The sequence below is a fragment of the Anolis sagrei genome, chromosome 6 (genome assembly GCF_037176765.1).
Source record: "Anolis sagrei isolate rAnoSag1 chromosome 6, rAnoSag1.mat, whole genome shotgun sequence".
Lineage (NCBI taxonomy): Eukaryota > Metazoa > Chordata > Lepidosauria > Squamata > Dactyloidae > Anolis > Anolis sagrei.
Window position 1 is genome coordinate 35,796,144 of NC_090026.1, and position 20,323 is coordinate 35,816,466.

Here is a 20,323-nt window from a genome sequence, read left to right on the forward strand (position 1 = left end):
GGCCTTACTGGTACATTATTTAAACTTATGTTATTCATATCATGATCTCATCACCATGCTCAATATATCCCATATGCATGGGGGTATTGGGGTAACGATACTAGGGGTAACGATTTGCTAGGGTAGACCCTCTTTCACTCAGACTCAGCTCCCCCCCCCCCCCCCGAATCAAACTCAGCTCCTCCCAAAACAAAATCCTGGCTACAGGCCTGCTCTCAACTAATGAGAAAAATGATACAGGAAGAAACTATTGAGGATCACCTCGGTTTCCGAATTGATAGGGTGGTGCTGTAGAATAATTTTGAGACTGCCTTAGAGCACATGAAGATCAAACCGGTCCATACTCCAGGAAATAATGTCCAACTGCTCGCTGAGAAGACAGGAAAGCTTGGAGAAGATAATGATGCTGGGGAAAATGGAAGGAAAAGGAAAGCAGGACCAATCAAGGGCAAAATGGATGGATGTTATCCTTGAAGTGACTGGCTTGACCTTGAAGGGGGTGGTGACTGCCGACAGGGAGCTCCGGTGTGGGCTAGCCCATGAGGTCACAAAGAGTTGGAAATGACTGAATGAATAAACAACAAAAGGGCCAGCTCTGGACAATGCAGTAGGAACCTCATACATGCATTAACAAGCCCCATCTTAATATTTTTAAAGATAAAAGTGTAAGCTATACTGCTTCACTGCTTAAATCAAAGCCCAATTTTTCTTCTGCTATTAAAGCTTGATGGAAGAGGAACACGTGTCCTACCAGATACTGCTAGATTACAACTATCATCATTCCTCACCACTAGTTATACTGGTATGGATGGTGAGAATTGCAGTCCAGAAAGAATGACATCTCTGTATGTTTATGCTTGTACATTTTGAAGCAAAATTGCTGTACATGCATCCGTTCTGGTCAGATCAAATACATCTCTGTGACTTGTCTTCAACTTGGTGAATTGATTTCTCTGTCCTGATCTATCTGGTTTTTAGCATATGGTTCACCAGGCGCGGATCGTCTTATCAGCGGTCCTAACTCTAACTTTGACTACATGTGGATATAAATGGGAGTTCCTCGGTATCCTTTTCCTTAATATCATATGCCATTCAGGGGAGCTGGGCTTGTACAGAAGTCCTGAGGACACTTCCACCCCCCACCCCCCTAAGTTAAGTGCATAGCCTTTGAAATACAAGGCAACTCATTCCATTGTGTCCATGCAGAACGCCAGGTCTTGCCTGTGGCTTACAGAGTGAGCAAAGCAAAAGTACAGTAGCAGAGTCAACAAAAGAACTATTAGATACAGATGGTATAGTTCCTATTTTTAGTAACATGGGAGGTATTTCTTTTGAAGAGCCGAGAAAACACATGAATCTCATGTCCAAAACAAGCCACAGTCTGTGCACCACCCTTGCACCCTTAACAGCACAATAAACACACCTATCTTGAATTGTCCAATATTTACCTTTTTGCTATTATATATGCACAATAGCATCTTCTGTATCTCTAGGTTTTACTGATATGTCATGTAACAGTTACATGGTATGAAACTCAACAAAACCCATGTTTTCCTAGGGTTAGCAAAACAGCCATGATGGGACTTCCCTTCTCCAGAATTCCAAAATTGTCCACATGGATGGATGAGATAGTGAAAGTTTTGCTTTGTAATAATTCAGTGTACACAAACTCATTAAATTATTCCATATAAAATTGTCCATATAAAATTTCATATTTAGACTTGGTTCCCATATCCAAGATATATCCTTATATATATGAAAGTATTCCAAAATCCAATAAAATCTGAAGTACAGAACATTTCTGATCTCAAGCATTTCAGATAAAAGATAAAGGTTTCCCCTTGACATTAAATCTAGTCATGTCTGATTCTGGGTGGTGGTGCTCATCTCCATTTCTAAGCCAAAGAGCCAACGTTGTCTGTAGATGCCTCCTAGATCATGTGGCCAGCATGACTTCATGGAGCAACATTACCAACCTACCAAGGTAGTATTTATTAGCCTACTCCCATTTGCATGTTTTCAAACTGCTAGGTTGGCAGAAGATGGGGCTAACAGTGGGAGCTTACCACATCCTGCGGATTCGAACCGCCGACATTCCGGGTAGCAAATTCTGCAATTTAGCGGTTTAACCCACTGTGCCACCACCCCCTATTTACATTTCAGATAGGAAATATTAAATATTAATGTTAAATGCAGATTTAATACTGCATTTCAGATAAGAAGTATTAAATCTGTACCTAACACTGAACATCTGAAATGCTTAACAGTACTGATATTAGAATAAGTTCTTAAATAATGTAATAGGTAGTAGGGCTGGGCGGTTTCGTTTCATTAATTCGTAATTCGTTAATAATTCGTTAATTTTTTCAATTACAAAACGATAACGAACCATTCTGGAGCAATTTTTTTAAAAAACGAATTTTTAAACACGTTTTGTAAATGCTTCATATTTCGGTATTGTATTCGTTTCGTTATTGTTCTGAGATCATTTCGTTATTATTTCCGCATGTCTGGGGCAAGTTTTTTGTTTAATTAGTGAAAAAAAATTATAATATCACACCAACAGTCAACAACAGAGGGAGAGGGAAGCTTCAGAAGTTTTTGGAGGTTTTTTAGCGTATTTCGCGGTCGCGTCCGCCATTAATGAATCGATTCGTTATTGTTTCGGAAATCAATTCGTTAATGTTTTGTAATTTTTTTCACATTTACGAAATTTCGTAAATATCGAACTTTTTAAAAGGAAAATTTTGTAATTATTTTAAATAACAAAACGCAAAACCCCCCAAAAAAACGAATCGATTTTAGAAACAAATTTTTCCGTTGTTACCCAGGCCTAATAGGTAGGTATGTGAAGGTTCAAGATCAGAGAAGGTAACTTGTCTGAGGCTATCTAATGATATCATGGCAGAGGACTTGGGAGCTGAATTTCATTTCTCGGTTTAACAGAGGACTTAAATCTATTGCTAGGGCAAATGTTGTTTCTCTGTCACCTTGGGCGCTTTGAGACAAAAAAAATATATCCATGTATTTCATTTAATTAATCTTATACTGTAACCTGTCTAAGAAAAGGATAGGGACATTCTGGATCCCAAGAGAAGTTGCTTTACTGCTGCTAAAATGTTAAATTTTGCTGGCCTTTGTTTTACTAAATGGCCAAAAGATAGGAGTGGGACTCTCCCTGTATTAAGATCCCTCTATCACAAAATGTAGGCCTGTGACTACAACACCATCACTTTTCTTAATTTTAATATCCTTTGCTTGATGCAGAACTTGGAAATCTTGCATTGTGTGTTTTGTGCATTTTGAGTGGCCAATAAAGATATACAGTATGTGGATGTAGGATTTTGTTTTGTTTTGGCACATGGTCAACATGGCTACCCCTATATGTGTTTCCTATACATAGACTGTTAGTACATCTACCAATAAAAGTTTTAAAAAGAGTAAAAAATAATGAATATATTAACAAAAGGCTAAAAACAAGAAAAGGTAGTATTAAAGCAGTGTTTCTCAACCTGGGGGTTGGAATCCCTGGGCGGGGGATCACACGGGGATGTGAAAGAGGTCACCAAAGACCATCAGAAAAAAACAGTACTTTCTGTTGGTTATGTGGGTTCTGTGTGGGAGGTTTGGCCCAATTCTATTGTTGGTGCGGTTCAGAATATTCTTTGATTGTAGGTGAACCATCAATCCCAGCCACAGGCCCGTAGCCAGGATTTCGTTTCGGGGGGGGGGGGGGGGGGGGCTGAATTTTTTTCAGGGGGGATTTCAGGGGGGTGAGTTTTGGCGGGGGCTGAGTCTGAGTGAAAGAGGGTCTAGCCTAGCAAACCTTTTGTATCATTACCCCAATACCCCCATGCATATGGTATATATTGAGTATGGTGATCAAATCATGATATGAATAAACATAACAGTTTAAATAATGCACCAGTAAGGTCTTTTCGCGAACCACCATGAGAATTTCGGGGGTGGGGGGCTGAAGCCCCCCGAGCCCCCCCCCCCCCCCCCCCGGCTACATGCCTGCCCAGCAACGACTACTTCCAAACATAAAGGTGTATTTTCCTCAAACTCCACCAGTGTTCACATTTGGGCATATTGAATATTCATGCCAAATTTGGTCCAGATCCATCATTGTTTGAGTCCACAGTGCTCTCTGAATGTAGGTGAACTACAACTCCAAAACTCAAGGTCAATGCCCACCAAACCCTTCCAGTGTTATCTCTTGGTCATGGGAGTTCTGTGTTCCAAGGTTGGTTCAATTCCATTGCTGGTGGAGTTCAGAATGCTTTTTGATTGTAGCTGAACTATAAATCCCAGTAACTACAACTCCCATATGACAAAATCAAATCCCCCCAACCCCACCAGTATTCATATTTGGGCATATCGGATATTTGTGCCAAATTTGGTCCAGTGAAGGAAAATACATCCTGCATATCAGATATTTACATTATGATTAATAACAGTAGCAAAATTACAGTTATGAAGAAGCAACAAAAATAGCTTTATGTTTGGGGGTCACCACAACATGAGGAACTGTATTAAGGCGTATGGCAGAGAAACGCCATATTAAAGCAATTCAAGGACAAAAAACACACAATTTCCAAAGAAGGGAGAATAATGTCTTTACTCAGCAGTAGAAAATCACCAGAATTCCTTTTTTATAGAAAGAATTCCAAAGCTGCAGTGCTACCAGTCAAAAGGCCACTTCCTGTCCTCCTTTTGCCAAAATAATAATAATAATAATAATAATAGCAGCATTTAGATGCTGATGATTTTACCCACCTCTCTCCAAGGCTTGCTTCTATTTTAATAACAACATAATTACAATGCAATATATAAACACATAAATAAGCAAAGATCTTTTCATTAACGGGGGTTTGTAGGAGCAGATGCACTAATGCTATATTTTTTGCTGACACATTTCAAATTTAAAATTCAATAGTTTTTACTACCAAAATTTGTTTAACTTAATATTTAATGTCACTGCTATTTGCTTTTATCTGTACCTATCTTTCTCTTGTTGCGAGTCATCTAGAGGTCTAATTCTGTGAGAACAGCAGAATATATGCTCCATAAATATTAAAAGCCACTATCTTGAAGTGTCCCTCTTGACCTGGACTCTCGCCAAACTGACAGTTAGAGCTCGATTTCACTTTAATTGTCACAGTTCCATCCTAAGGAATCCTGAGTTTTGTATTTTTATGTGGTACAGACTTCTCTGCCAGAGAGCCCTAATGCTGCAGTTCAGAGGACTTTAGTTGATAATTCTAAGAACCTTCCCAGATACAGATCCTAAGATTTAATAGGATGGAGTTATGATGGTTAAAGTGGGGTCAAACTGTTATAATCATGCAATATGGATATTCTCTTGAGAGCCACTGTGATGTAGGATTTGAGTGTTGTACTACAGCAGGGGTGTCAAATTAATTTTCGAGGGTCACATCAGCCTTTTGGTTGCCTTCAAAGAGCTGTCAAATCAATGGACTGAGAATCAATTGATACAGAGGGCCAACTATAATTTTTTTACATCGTGGTCAGTGCTATTTGGGTCCCCCTGATGTTATTGGACTTGGCCTTGTACCCCATCCATTCCACAGTTCCCTGTCATCTGAGGGCACCTTTTCTTCTGCCCAGACCTTTTTTATAGTCCTCTAATTGGCCCTGCAATTGAGTGGCCCTGGTCCTCTAGTAGGACCATTGCTGAGACCGATCCTTGTACTATAGTATTCAGCCAGACCCATTTTTCCCTTCTCCTTGGCTCAGCCCATTCCAAATAGTCCAGGCACCTTATTGAAATCTTTGCCCCTGGCAGCTTACCTTGCATGAAGAAGAGAGCAGAACTGGTTTTAAATTTATTTTAATGTATATGTTGTGTTAACAGTTTATGCCTATGTTTTTGTTTTATATTGTAAGTTTTTGTATTATTTCACATATGTGGAAACCGCTCTGAGTCTCCTAGGGGAACTGGTTTTAAATTGATTTTAATTTATATGTTAACAATTTATGCCTATGTTTTTGTTTTATAGTATATGTTTTTGTATTATTGAGCCCTCTAGGGGAGATAGGGTGGTATACAAATAAAGTATTATTATTATTATTATTATTATTATTATTATTATTATTATTGAATGACAACTCCCATTACTTTTGATGATCTGCCATGCGGACTGGGGATAATGGGAATTGCAACCCAACATCACTTGTGGAAAGGTTGGGAAAAGGTTAAGAACATTTTAACGTCAGAGATCATATCCATAAACTTTATATCTAAATTCAAACCCCAGTAACCTGATGTAAACAGGGTCAGACTAAGCAGCATTCCAGATGTTATTATATCACACTCGCATCAGCTAATGATGGGAGTGTGATAGTTTTAAGCTGCCTGAGTAAATTATACCTTTTGTGTTTATTGGTGCCCAAATGTTGCACGTGGAATATGCATCCATTGTTTCAATTAATATTAGATCAGCCCCCTCCTGCCTGACCTTTCAAAAAAGAGTAAAAACCTTAGTGTAACCAGACAAACACAGTATTATGAACGAACATGGAACAGCTTAAACAATGTAAATGGATAAGGAGTTGAACTGGAAGACATTGATTATTGTAGTTCTCATTGTTTTATATGGATTTTATTATGTGATTTAATGTATGTGTGTTGTAGTATCTGATTGTTGCCAGTTTGTATGCCGCCCTGAGTCACCTTCGGGCTGAAAAGGGTGAGATAAAAGTGTGGTAAATAATAAATAATAATACAGGAGCATCTGGAGAGCCACATTTAATGGCATGGGGAACCTGATCTGGCCTTCGGGCCTTGAGTTTGACACATGTGAAGAGAGGCTAGGCTTCAAATCTCCATTCAATTCTGGAAACCCACCGGATTGACTTGGGTCAAGAACATTCTCACAGCCTCAGAGGAAGGCAAAGGCTAATCCTCTTGGAACAAATTTTGTGGAAAAAAATATATCTGCAACAGATTCACCTTAGACCCACCACCACCACCACCAACAACAACAACAACAACGTGGACAGACTCTTCATCTCCAAAGAAAGCAATTTGTTTTCCTTATATAAGATAGCCCGCTTCTCTCCACCTTGCCATATGCATGATAGTGATATCCAGGCGTTCTCCCAGCTCCATCTCATCCTCTGTGGTATACAAGCAGAATATGAGGGATGGGAGTATTGTGTGTGCTGTTTGGGAGGCAAGCTCACTGGGGAGGGTCGAAGGCAGCTGTGCTGTCTGCAGCAATGAATGCACAGTACAAATCAATGTAAAGCAAAGAGAAAGATCAATTTCTATAATTAAATTCCAGCTTGTTTCATTTTTATTTAGTTAAAGGACTCTCTCCCTCCGATGCTTCTATTGCAACTCCTCTTCTTGCAGGGTTACAACAGGTCTCTTTTGCTTCAGTTACCTTGGTCCAAAGGCTGGCACCACAGTTTGCTCTACAGAGTCTATGCTTGGCTTCACTGCAGATGGCTGGACCCAGATGCCTTCTCAGCAAGGAGTCTGTGGCTGCTGGAGCTCTGAGCAAGGCTCTCCAAGCTCCGTTTACTAAGAAAAAGATATTGCCCCCATAAAAGAGGTCGTTGTGGGGAAATGAGTGCACAAATATTGGCTTTCCTGCACCTGGCACATTAGGCTCTTCATGCAGACACAGACATGCAAGACAACATGACTTTTCTAGTGGGGACACAGAGCGCTGACCTAACTTGATTAGTACTGAATACTACAGTTCAAAAAAAAAACTTTTGGAAAGTAGCTTGAACCAGTTTATGATAAATCACAAAAGCAAAAACAGATGCCCTGAGGATAAAGCTATGAGGGCAAACCGTGGTAGGTATTTGTCTATGAATCCTATGAAAGGGGTCAGTATAGAGAGAGTCGGGGTTCATATAGGTTTATGGTTTTAACCTCAATTTTTAAAATTGTAATGATGTTTAATGTTGTTTTAATATTTGTATATTTGAAGTTGTATTGTAATGCTTTTAGTTGTGAGCCACTTTGAGTCTCCATAAGGAGAGAAGCAGGATATATAAATATATATAAATAAAAATGTAATGTTCATTTGTGGGATTAACATAACTCAAAAACCACTGGACAAATTGACACCAAATTTAGACACAATACACCTATCAGGCCAATGGGTGACCATCACTCATAAAAACATTGAAAAGCACAGCAGAAGAGACTTAAAAAGCCAACAAAAAAAGCAAAAGACGCTATGAAACATGTGCAAAAATGACTCTCCTGGCAAACAAAACACACTATAGCATATCCACACTCTCTTCCGGACTACGGCTCCCAGTATCCCCTAGACCAGGCCCTTTAGGAGAGGAGGATGATCCAAATGCACTGCTTCCAAGCTACAAGCTTTCTTCTCCTTGGATTTCTTTGAAAGCATCCCAATTCCTGCATATTTCCAATTTCCTACTTCTGGACTGCAACTCCAAGCAATCCCCCAGATAGATTAGATAGAGATAGATAGGTAGGTAGATAGATAAATAGATTAGGAGGACTGCTGGGAGTTGTAGTCCAAGAATATGTAGAGAAGGAAGAAAGGGGAGAAAAGAAAGAAGAGAAAGAGGGAAGGTTGGCCACAGCAACACGTGGTGGGTACAGCTAGTAAACATAATAAATAAATAAGTCTACATTGTAGAATGAAAGTAGTTTGACTCTACTTTAACTGCCATGGCTTAATGCTATAGAATCATGGGAATTTTAGCTTTACAAGGTCTTCAGCCTACTCTGCCAAAAGGTTCTGGTGCCTTGCCAAATTGCAAATCCATGGATGCCATAGCAGTTAAAGTGATGTCAAACTACATTCATTCTATAATGTAGAGCCAGTCCCAGACATGGAATCCTCCAGTATACCATATAGTCACAGCACTGCATAATTCAATTTTTAGATTAAAATTAGGAAATACAGAGGGAAAGAAGGTTAAAATAGTGTACAAGCTGTAGTTTTGCAGATGTTGATGCCACATAACCAATTATAAGGCATGCTGAGATTTCTAATCCAACAGAATGCGGAAGCACGACTAGAATAATGTAAACTCAAAGTGGCTGAATGGTAGGCTTGTGCACAGATTTGGTTTGGTCAGTTCCCTTTCACCAATCCAGCTTGTTAGGCTTGCCTTAATGGTAGCAGCTCTGCCACCATGTTTTTTTTTTCAGCCCAAATTGCCTATGTGGCAGCCAGGTGCAACTTCTTCTTTTCGGGGGCACATGGTGCATGCTTCCTTAACTCCATTCCTCAAACCCAGGTTCACTCGAAAGGAAGAAAGGAAAGGAGCCCAGGAGGATTCTTCCTTAACCCCGTTGCTCAAACCCAGAATTCTTTGAAAGGAAGATAGGAAAGGGTCCCAGGAGGGGTGCTTCCTGAACCCCATTGTTCAATCTCAGACTCCCTTTAAAGGAAGAAATGAAAAGGTCCCAGGAATAGAAAGGGGAGCCTTGTAAGTTCCCCATTCCTGCCAATGGGCCGGATCTTCCTGGATCTTTTGGCTGCCTAGCTCAGTGTTTCTCAACCTGGTGGTTGGAACCCCTGGGGGGGGGGGGGGGTCGCAAGGGAGTGTCAGAAGGGTCGCCAAAGACCACCAGAAAACACAGTACTTTCTGTTGGTTATGTGGGTTCTGTGTGGGAAGTTTGGCCCAATTCTATTGTTGGTGCGGTTCAGAATATTCTTTGATTGTTGGTGAACTATAAATCCCAGCAACGACTACTTCTAAACATCAAGGACTATTTTCCTCAAACTCCACCAGTGTTCACATTTGGGCATATTGAATATTCGTGCCAAGTTTGGTCCAGATCCATCATTGTTTGAATCCTTAGTGCTCTCTGGATGTGGGTGAACTACAATTCCAAAACTCAAGGTCAATGCCCACCAAACCCTTCCAGTGTTATCTCTTGGTCATGGGAGTTCTGTGTTCCAAGTTTGGCTCAATTCCATTGCTGGTGGAGTTCAGAATGCTCTTTGATTGTAGCTGAACTATAAATCCCATCAACTACAACTCCCAAATGACAAAATCAATTCCCCCTCAACCCCACCAGTAATCAAATTTGGGCATATTGGGTATTTGTGCCAATATTGGATAGTTACATTACGATTCATAACAGTAGCAACATTACAGTTATGAAGTAGCAACAAAAATAATGTTATAGTTGGGCGAGTCGCCTCAGCATGAGGAGCTGTTAAGGGGTCACAGCATTAGGAAGGTTGAGAATCACTGGACTAGCTGATTTTCGGGAGGCTCTCAAAAAAGAGATCTGGGTACTGGCAAAATTTGGATACCAAACCAGGTCACCCTCTAGACAAAATGCACAAGCCTACTACGGTGGCAGAATGGGTTAAACCACTAAGCTGCTGAACTTGCTTACCGAAAGGTTGCAGGTTTGAATCTAGGGAGCAGTGTGAGCTCCCGCTATCAGCCCCAGCTTCTGCGAACTTAGCAGTTCAAAAACATGCAAATGTGAGTAAATAGCAAGAGCAGTGGTATCGTTCCAGCGGGAAGGTAACAGCGCTCCATGCAGTCATGCCGACCACATGACCTTGGAGGTGTCTATGGACAACGCTAGCTCTTCGGCTTAGAAATGGAGATGAGCATCAACTCTGAGTCGGAAACTACTGGACTTAATGTCAGGGGGAAATCTTTACCTTTACTGAATGGTTTAAAAAACTCCAAAGCATCTGTACTTTCAGTAGCCAGATAACAGAATTACTATGCAGGCCACCTTGTCTTCTTGAGGTATCAGCCGCCATGCACCAAGGACTGCTGTCTCTTATTCAGTCTGCACACAGTTGAGTAAAGGTAAGATGCTGGATAATGCTTGGTACGGTGACATTTCAAAGAAATAACTACACCGTGCACATCTGTGCTGTACAATTAATCCAAATGCACTTTGAAAGGAAGCCAAGGAGACACACAGGGTGATTACCAAGTGAGGTGTTAATAGCTCTCTGAATAGTTCTCACCGCCTACCTAGCAGACAGGCATTGCAGTGGGGAGAAGAAGGCAGAGTTATGGTTGTAGTGTAACTCTCTCTGCTAACAGGTGACAAAATGAAGGTACCTTGAAGGGCCCCAGCACTTGGTTGTTGAGTTTCCATAGCCAAAAGGTGGTCATCTCCATGAGATCACCCTAAAAGAGAATGAGTTTTGCAGGCTAGCCCAGTTCTGATTCCTTAGACTTGTGTCGGCAGCACCGCCAGCTCTTCTCCCCTCACCCTCTTCAACACCTCCACTGCTCCCCCTTTTTCTATAGGTTGCTAGGCAACTGCCGACTGTCCTCACTGACCACCTCCTAGTCAATCTCCAGCCCTCAGGCCCGGGAAACAGGACAAAAATAATCCTCCTGTTCAATAGAACAATCTGTCTGCCACTCTGTCACCCTATTCTTGCAGCACCTGCATGTTGTGGAGTCTGCTTCTCATGAAAACTAAAAGGTGCCGGTCTCATGGTCAGTGGAAAAATAGCTATACATCAAACCAGGATTCCTGAGCTGTTGGCATAAGCATTGCAAGCAACCCAGGAAATGGCAAGAGCAGTGGCAGTGTACACAGTTCCTCAAAATTGGAAGATCCTGGCTTACTCTGCATCATGCAACTCAGAAATGAACTCAAATCTCAGGACATTATTCTGTTCTTGAGCCCCAGTCCTTGTTCTCCTTTGTACCGAGTGTGCTTTAAATAAGGTTATTTGGAGGAATATTTATACAAAGAGCTTGGTATGCTAAGAAACCGTCAAGATAAATATGAAGTATTGCCATGTACTAAGTGAGCGGAATATTCAACAGGTTTTGTAGAGAATGTTTTATAAAGAAGAGGGATTGCTTCTTGTATTTCCCCTCACTTCTATGTGCCTATCAACCTGACTTCATGCCCTACTCCAGTGTTTCTCAACCTTCCTAGTGCTGCGACCCCTTAACCCAGTTCCTCATGTTGTGGTGACCCCCAACATTATTTTCATTGCTACTTTATAACTGTAATTTGGCAACTGTTATGTATTATAATTGTAAATATTCGACAGAATGCAGAATGTATTTTCATTCACTGGACCAAACTGGGCATAAATACCCAATGCATGGGGTTGGGGGATTGATTTTGTCACTTGAGAGTTGTAGTTGCTGGGATTTATAGTTCAGCTACAATCAATGAGCATTCTGAACTCTACCAACTATGGAATTGAACCAACCTTGGCACACATGACCTACAGAAAATACTGGAAGGGTTTGGTGGGTTATAGTTCACCAACCTCCAGAGAGCACTGTGGGCTCAAACCTTCATGGATCCGGACCAAATATTGGCACAAATACTCAATATGCTCAAATGTGAACAGTGGTGGAATTTGGGGAAAATAGAGCTTGACATTTGGGAGTTGTAGTTGCTGGGATTTATTGTTCACCTACAATCACAAAGCATTCTGAACCCCACCAACGAGAAAATAGGGCCAAGCTTCCCATGCAGAATCCCCACAACCAACAGAAAAATACTGTGTTTTCTGATGGTCTTTGGTGACCCCTCTGACACCTCCTCGCAGCCCCCCAGGGGTCCCGACCCCCAGGTTGAGAAACGCTGCCCAACTCCAAATAATCCCTCACCTCTCCTATCTCTGACTCTTTTCACTGCACATACAGCCTCTCAGTGTGACCTAACTTCTTTTATTCCCAATTAGGCGTAGTAGGAGGGCTCATAATAATAATCATAATCATTATCATTATCATTATCTTTATTGATACCCTGCCACCATCTCCTCAAGGGGACTCGGGGCAGCTTACATGAGGCCAAGCCCTACAATACAGCAATGCAAATGAACAACATATAATGCCAATAAAATATAAATTAAAAATTAAATACAAGAGACAATATTAAAAAGCACATCAAACAATGTAAAATCACAATAATTTAAACACAGAAAATAAATCACAGTGAGCAGGGCCAGTAGCAAAGATTAAAAAGTTTAAAACACTTCCACTGGGTTATATGGCTTCCACACAGCCATATAACCCAGAATATCAAAGCAGATAATCCACAATATCCGCTTTTGAACTGGATTATCTGAGTCCACACTGCCACATAATCCAGTTTAATAACTGTATTTTAATATAATAATAACTTTATTTTTATACCCTGCCTCCATTTCCCCAAAGGGACTCGGGGCGGCTCACAAACGGTCACGCCCAACACGTACAGGTTAAAACAAGCATAAAATACAACAGACAACAAAAAAATCAATAAAACATCACAATCAGACAACATCGCAAAAACAACAGTTTAAAATGGATTTTATACAACTGTTCCACTAGATCAGTGGTTCTCAACCTGTGGGTCCCCAGATGTTTTGGCCTTCAACTCCCAGAAATCCTAACAGCTTGTAAATTGCCCTCGGATTTCTGGGAGTTGTAGGCCAAAACACCTGGGGACCCACACGTTGAGAACCACTGCACTAGATTCTACTGTACCTGTTCTGGTAATCCACAACCCCTTCCACACATCTGAATAAAACTCCCCTTATGATCTGCTTTGAACTAGAATATATGGCAGTGTGGATGCAGATAACCCAGTTCAAAGCAGATATTGTGGAATTTTCTGCTTTGATATTCTGGGTTAAATAGCAGTGTGGAAGGACCCTACTTCTCTCCTGGGCTAGTTTTTGGCAACATAGGACCCTTCTATGCTGCCATATAAAATCCAGATTATCTACTTTGAACTTAATTTCATTAGCCTATACCGCCATATAATCCAGCTGAAATAATATAAGATGAATTTTATTTGGCAGTGTAGATGAGTCCATAGTCTAGGAAGCTAAGCAGGGTCAACTCTTGTTAGTACTTAGGTAGGAGACCACAGATGAATAGCAGGTGCTCTAGACCAGGGGTCCTCAAACTTTTTGAACAGAGGGCCAGGTCACAGTCCCTCAAACTGTTGGAGGGCTGGATTATAATTTGGAGGAAAAAAAAAGAATAAATCCCAGCGCACACTGTACATATCTTATTTGTAGTGCAAAAACCACTTAAAAACACTACAATAATTAAAATGAAGAGCAATTTTAACACATATAAATTTATTAATATTTCAATGGGAAGTGTGGGCCTGTTTTTGGCTGGTGTGATAGGATTGTTGTTGTTGTGTGCTTTCAAGTCATTACAGACTTAGGTTGACCCTGAGCGAGGGCCGGGTAAATGACCTTGGAGGGCCGCATCTGGCCCCCGGGCCTTACTTTGAGGACCCCTGCTCTAGACTATGCATAAGAGAAAGAAACTGGCCATGCTAACTCTGAGTATTCCTTGCCTTAGAAAACCCTATGATGTTCATGGGGTCACCATTAGGTCAACAGACAATTTGAAGGCATGCTGACACATGTACAGAGTTTTCCATTCCCATTACTTATACAGAGAATAGCCACAAAGATCAGAAAGCTATGCTATACCATGATGATGCATTTCTTGCATGAGTAAAGGGCATGGTCCACAACCAATCACTTTACCATAACCGTATCCTCCTCTACGAGGCCACACAGTCCTTAAGATCTTCCAGGGATGCTCTTCTCTTGCTCCCATCCCGGTTGGTGGGGATGAGAGAAAGGGCATTCTTGGTGGTGACCCCTCATATCTGGATCTCCCTCCCTAGGGAGATTAGGCTGGCACCCTCCCTAGCCACATTCTGCAAGGAATTAAAGACATGGTTGTTTCGTCGTGCATTCGACTGACGATGCCTATGACAAACAACCTGTATTGTGACCTGAATCATGATTTAATCTGAATTCCTATATTACATTACTATTCAGTTAAGCTGAATTGCTCCTGATCCTGTTTAATTGCTCTGTTTCCATGCTATTTTCTATGCTATTATACGTTTCTGTTCACCTTATTGAACCACTTACCCTTTAATCAGTTCGCATATTCACCTCCTTCCCTCCTCCAAAATTAGTCTGTTGTTGGTTGATGCTTGTTTATTATTGTTATGCTGTTTTATGCTATTTTAATTTGTGATTTGTTATTGTTCTGTTTTTAATTGTATTTTGTCTGGGCTTGGCCCCATGCAAGCCACCCCGAGTCTCTTTGGGGAGACTTAAGTGGGGTAGAAAAATAAAAGTTCTTCTTCTTCTTCTAACACTACATACTCTTCTAAGTCCCAACCCAAAGCCAATTCACAAAGTGAGGTAAACACCACCACCTCAGCACACACAAAAAGTATGTTTCCTTTCTCTCATACTCCAGACCAGTGGTTCTCAACCTGTGGGTCCCCAGATGTTTTGGCCTTTAACTCCCAGAAATCTTAACAGCTGGTAAAGTGGCTGGAATTTCTGGGAGTTGTAGACCAAAACACCTGGGGACCTACAGGTTGAAAACCACTGCTCCAGCCCAATGGTTCTAAACTTACTGCCTTCCAGATATTTGAGATTTCAAGTATCAAAATCACTATTTCTCATATTGGTTTGGACTTTTGGAAATGGATCCAACATATCTGAATGGTAAAAGACCAAGGCTACTTTTGCACTGTCATGTCATATAATCCAATTTGGATTGTATATGGCAGTGTAGAAGGGGCCTGAGAATCACTTCTCTGGAGTGTGACATAGTAGTAAAGGAGTGATGCTAGGGACTTATGAAATGGATAGATACAGGTATACCTCAATTAGCCATGTCGCTGCTTTTTTACAAAGTCTGTTTACACCTGCACAACCCCACTTTCTTCTTGTCATCTGTTTAGCTGGAAGTTTTTCAGCATCAGAAAGATGGTGAAGGGGGACTGGAAAAAATAGACTTTTAGCATCAGTTTGCATCAGTAAATGCATTCAATAAAGCTTGAGATGAGAAAGACTGGGATTCTGTTCAGTGGTTCTCAACCTGTGGGTCCCCAGATGTTTTGTCCTTCAACTCCCAGAAATCCTAACAGCTGGTAAACTGGCTGGGATTTCTGGGAGTTGTAGGCCAAAACACCTGGGGACCCACAGGTTGAGAACCACGGCAATAGATCCTACTGTAGCTGTGTGTTCACTTGTCAACAACAGGCACAGTGAAATGCTGCAGCCCCCAGAACTCCTTATATTGGTTTTGTTAACACCAAAACAAAGGGAAAAGGGAAAAGCAGATTGATGTGCCTTTCCATCTCGCCCAAGCGTGTCTTTACAAAGCATAGACCTAGTAAACTAGAAATCATAAAAAGTGGAGGTTGATGAAAGAAAAAATCTACCTTCAATGGATTTTGGTTGAAGCTTTCAAGTGATCTCTAAGGATTAAATATGTTTTTGTTTACTTCTGTATGGCATAACTGTTATGTTTTTTTATTGTGCATGGGTATATTGTTAGTTTTGAATAAAAAGTTTGCTGAAATGTTGAACTGCTCATCTTTTTTGTGGTATAGGAACCCAAACCTGCTCTTTCCATGTTATTTCTGTGCCCAACACCAATTTTTATGAATGAATACCCAAGAACACATATATTTTTTCACTGAGGCATACCTGTGTGTGTGTGTGTGTGTGTGTGTGTGTGTGGAGTACCCTAATATGCATTTCACATCCAGTATGATTTTACCTAGCTCTGAATGAGCATGCTACTCTGAGCTTTTATAGTTAATAAATACTGAGAGACAATTTCCCCATGTCTTTATCTACTATTGATAGCCACTTTTATTCAAGTGGCTATCACAACTGCCAGTGATAAAGCGGTTCCACGGATAATATAAATGCAGAGGCAGGTTTAGCTCTAGAAATTTTGCTCACTGACAGAAATGAAATCAGCAACTGGTGCTCTCCCCCCAAAGAGACATGCTTCAGGCTTAGAGATGATAATGTAGTTTTGGTACGTAAAGCAGAACATTCCAAACTACTACTCCTATTCCACTTGAACATTAGGAAGAACTTCCTGACCATATGAGCTGTTCAGCAGTGGAACGCTCTACCGCAGAGTGTGGTGGAAGCTCCTTTCTTAGGAGCTTTTAAACAGAGCCTGGATGGCCATCTGTCAGGAGTGCTTTGATTGTGCTTTTCCTGCATGGCAGGGGCATAAACTAGATGCCCTATGTGGTCTCTTCAAACTCCATTATTGTATGATTCCTCCCATAGAGTACTGATACAGTAATAATAAAGTAAATATCTGCAATTTACTGTTCCAACTCAGCTTCTGTAGGAAGCTGCCTCCTTCCAATAGTAGGTCTAGTCATGTGAAATATCAAACATAAATCTGTTTTTTCTATTTCGTTATACTAATGAAGGAATGCATGAAAATTTGTTTCTTATGAGCCCGTTTTGATCTTACTATACTGCATGTCTCACATTATCTCTGATTAGTATCAGTCGAGTCTATTTCCTCCTTTCTGCTTAATAAGCCAGTAGCCCTGAGAAGAGTTTAGTCTTGAAAATATCCCAAATAAATGTATCTTAAACAAACAAATATTTTTATTCATCATATCAGAAGCAGACCAAGGCTACAGTTGTAATGTATTTAAAAAACACAAAGTTTAAAAACTTGGCATCATATTAAATGCCCTTTGACCATTTGCTGTCCACTTGGAATGCCTCTGGCATTGCTATACAAACAAATAAACATTTGCCCTTTGTCACCTTCACCTCTCCAGCAATAGTTCTTCCTACAACACAACCACGAGTAGGGACACCTATTATTTGCATATCTAAGACTAATGGAGACAGGTTGACACATCAGATTTATTTTTAATTGAGTGTTAAGTAATAATACAACCCCTTTATACATTCCCTTTTTTGTCTCTCTCCCTCTCATCTGAAAATATCATAACAACTCAAAACCCTATTGCAATTATTGCGATGATGCCTTTTAAAATGTTGACACCTCTCCCCTTGCCAGTAGATCAAAGTGAGGTATTGGAAAGGGACAAACAAAAAAGGAAATTAGTGGTTGGGAGAGAGGACAGCGTTGGATCTGATAAGGGAAAGCTGGAACTTTTTTGCAACTGGGCAACCTTGCTTTGGAGATGAGTAGCCACATGATTTTTTTTCTGTCAAGTATAAGGACTGAATGAAACACAATCCGATTGTATCATAGAAAAATGCAACTGGCTTATTACCACACACCCCTTATTTGTAATCCCAACTGGAACCAGTTCAAGCATTTGTTTATTTTTTGCTATCTTAAAATAGTTTAATACAGTCCCATCAGCCACATCCATCTTATAATATAGCGTACTACACACCAGTTGGATAACAAAGAACCTCAGTAGTATACTATTTTCCAAATATCCATGTTTTAATACTGACGATTTCTTTATAATTGGATCCATGCCAGGGGATAGGGACCGAATGCATGTTAGAAGGCTCCCCACCCATGTTGCTTTACTTGCAGGAAGGTTATCACATAGCCAAGGAGCATTCATCTACTTCTGTATGCTACCCACAAGAGTGCAGGCAGCACCTTAGTAAGAAAAGAATCCCTGAAATTCTGGCATCCCATGGAATTGTACAGCTTGCCTCCGTGCCTCAGTTGACCCTGACCCCAATATCAACTACCTCTCACTTCTCTTTGTTCTCTTTGTTTTTGCCTTAGAAACAAGACCCTCTCCTCAACCCTTCTTTTTTTTCAAAACACTATTGTGAACTTCAAGTGCACACAGAGCCAACCCAGTGGCAAGCCCTCCTGTTGAAAGAGGCTGGCACATGGTGGCTGCCTGGGTGGGGTGACAGTGAAGAGAGAAGAGCTTGCCGGCTAAGAAAGAATTGCACACATCCAAGAGACCTCAAACATACACACTGCCTTCTTGTGTATATGAACTATCTCATATGAACACACCTCTAATCTTCCATCATAAACACTTATGTACAAAGCAACCTGTATTCTGCATCACAATGGTGAGCAAGAGAAAGAAAGAAATCAATACATTCTATTTTCCTCTCACTCAGCATGCATTTCTGTGAAATGTACCAATTGTCGATTGTGCACAGATACGCAGAAGAAAGCAAAGAAGCTCTAAACTGGCAATATAACCCAAAATCTCCCCACATATTAGGATCACAGTGAAGCCACCAAGGAAAGACAGCCAACACTTCAGCTCCCAATTCCCCCTCCTTTTCTTCTCTCTCATTAACTTTTTCTCCTCCCAGCGCCTTCTTAACAAAGCACTTGACAATAGCCTTAATCTCCAGGAAATATTAAAGAAGGCGGGAGATGGCAGTTCAATCAATTGTAATCTAAAATCAGCAGGCAAACCTTGTCTATCTTTTCAAGACAGATTTCTGAAAAATTAAGATAACAATGGGACTCCTTTGCCTATGCACATGGGTCTGTCCATCCTCCATCCCCTTCCCCCTCTATTTTCAACAATATTTCTAGGGCAGCAGGTTTCCCAGCTAGTTAATCTCCCCAGAGCTCAGCAGCCTTGGCAACAATGGGGTAAAGGAATATACAGACCCAAAGAAAGCAGTGACCGCACAACCATTCAATATTGCATCTTAAAAATCTTCCAATCCTCTTCCCCCCCTAAACCCAGTGCCCACTTTGGGGGGAGATTTCATAGTCCAAATTCTACCTTGCCTCCCCACCACAAGGGGCAGGGGGGAGCTTTCCTCACCGTACCACACCCCCTTTTTCTTCTAAAATGAAAAAAATGTCAAATTCGTAGGGTTAGATTCCCAGCAAATGCCGGCACCTCCGGCTCACGGCACCACTACAGCTGGCAGGAGCATCATCCGGAACTGGTAGAATGGGAAAGAGAAGGAAAGGGTTCGAAAAAAAAAACACCAATAAAAAAAATACCTGCTACTTAAGAATGGATGAACATTGACATGCCTTGAGACGGTGAATTTCCCATTGTTGTCTTGGCTTTGTTCCTCTGCCTCCGTCTGTCTGTCTTTCTCGCTTGCACGGACTGTCTCAGGCCCAACCAACCATCAGAGATCGGTGGCAGAAGTGCAACAAGAGAGTGCGGGTGAAAGAGACTGAGAGAGAGAGAGACTGTGTGTGTGTGCATGCACGCCTTGGCGATAGTACAAAGGAACAGAATGGGCAAAACACATTAGCTCATGATAGATTAATGTGCTGGGGGAGACTCTCTCTCTCTCGCTCTCCCTCCCCTCTTAAAGGCCCCTACTTTTTATTCAGAGATGGGTGTCTAGCATAAATGCCAGGAGGATATCGTGATAATAATAATAAAAGGGCGGTGCATAATTACTGGCGTAGGCTGCTGCCAGGTCCAGTGGCGGCAGTCAAACCTGTGTGGCCATCGCGCATAGACAATCTGCAATTCTCTCTCTTGCTGTCAATCTCTTTCATTCTCCATAACCAGATTGCAGAAACAAACTTGCAAAAGGAGAGACATTAATAGTCATGAATTGTCATGTTCATACATTTCTGTGC

The 20,323-nt window shown here is 41.1% G+C and overlaps 1 protein-coding gene across 13 annotated transcripts in view; it reads right to left on the minus strand.

The window, feature by feature from the left end:
• SRCIN1 (SRC kinase signaling inhibitor 1) overlaps window positions 1-20,106 on the minus strand; it is a 443,687-nt gene extending 423,581 nt beyond the window's left edge. For 2 of the 13 annotated variants that reach the window (XM_067470015.1, XM_067470017.1), the window contains exon 1: window positions 19,724-20,088. Coding sequence is in view for 11 of the 13 variants with exons in the window: in XM_067470007.1 (XP_067326108.1) it covers window positions 19,757-19,937 (181 nt within the window). In the remaining 2 variants the exon portion in view is untranslated. Of the gene's footprint in view, window positions 1-19,723 lie in introns of all 13 variants that reach the window. The other 11 variants (XM_067470009.1, XM_067470011.1, XM_067470012.1 and 8 more) reach the window with 9 other exon arrangements.
• Between the last annotated feature and the right edge of the window lie 217 nt (window positions 20,107-20,323).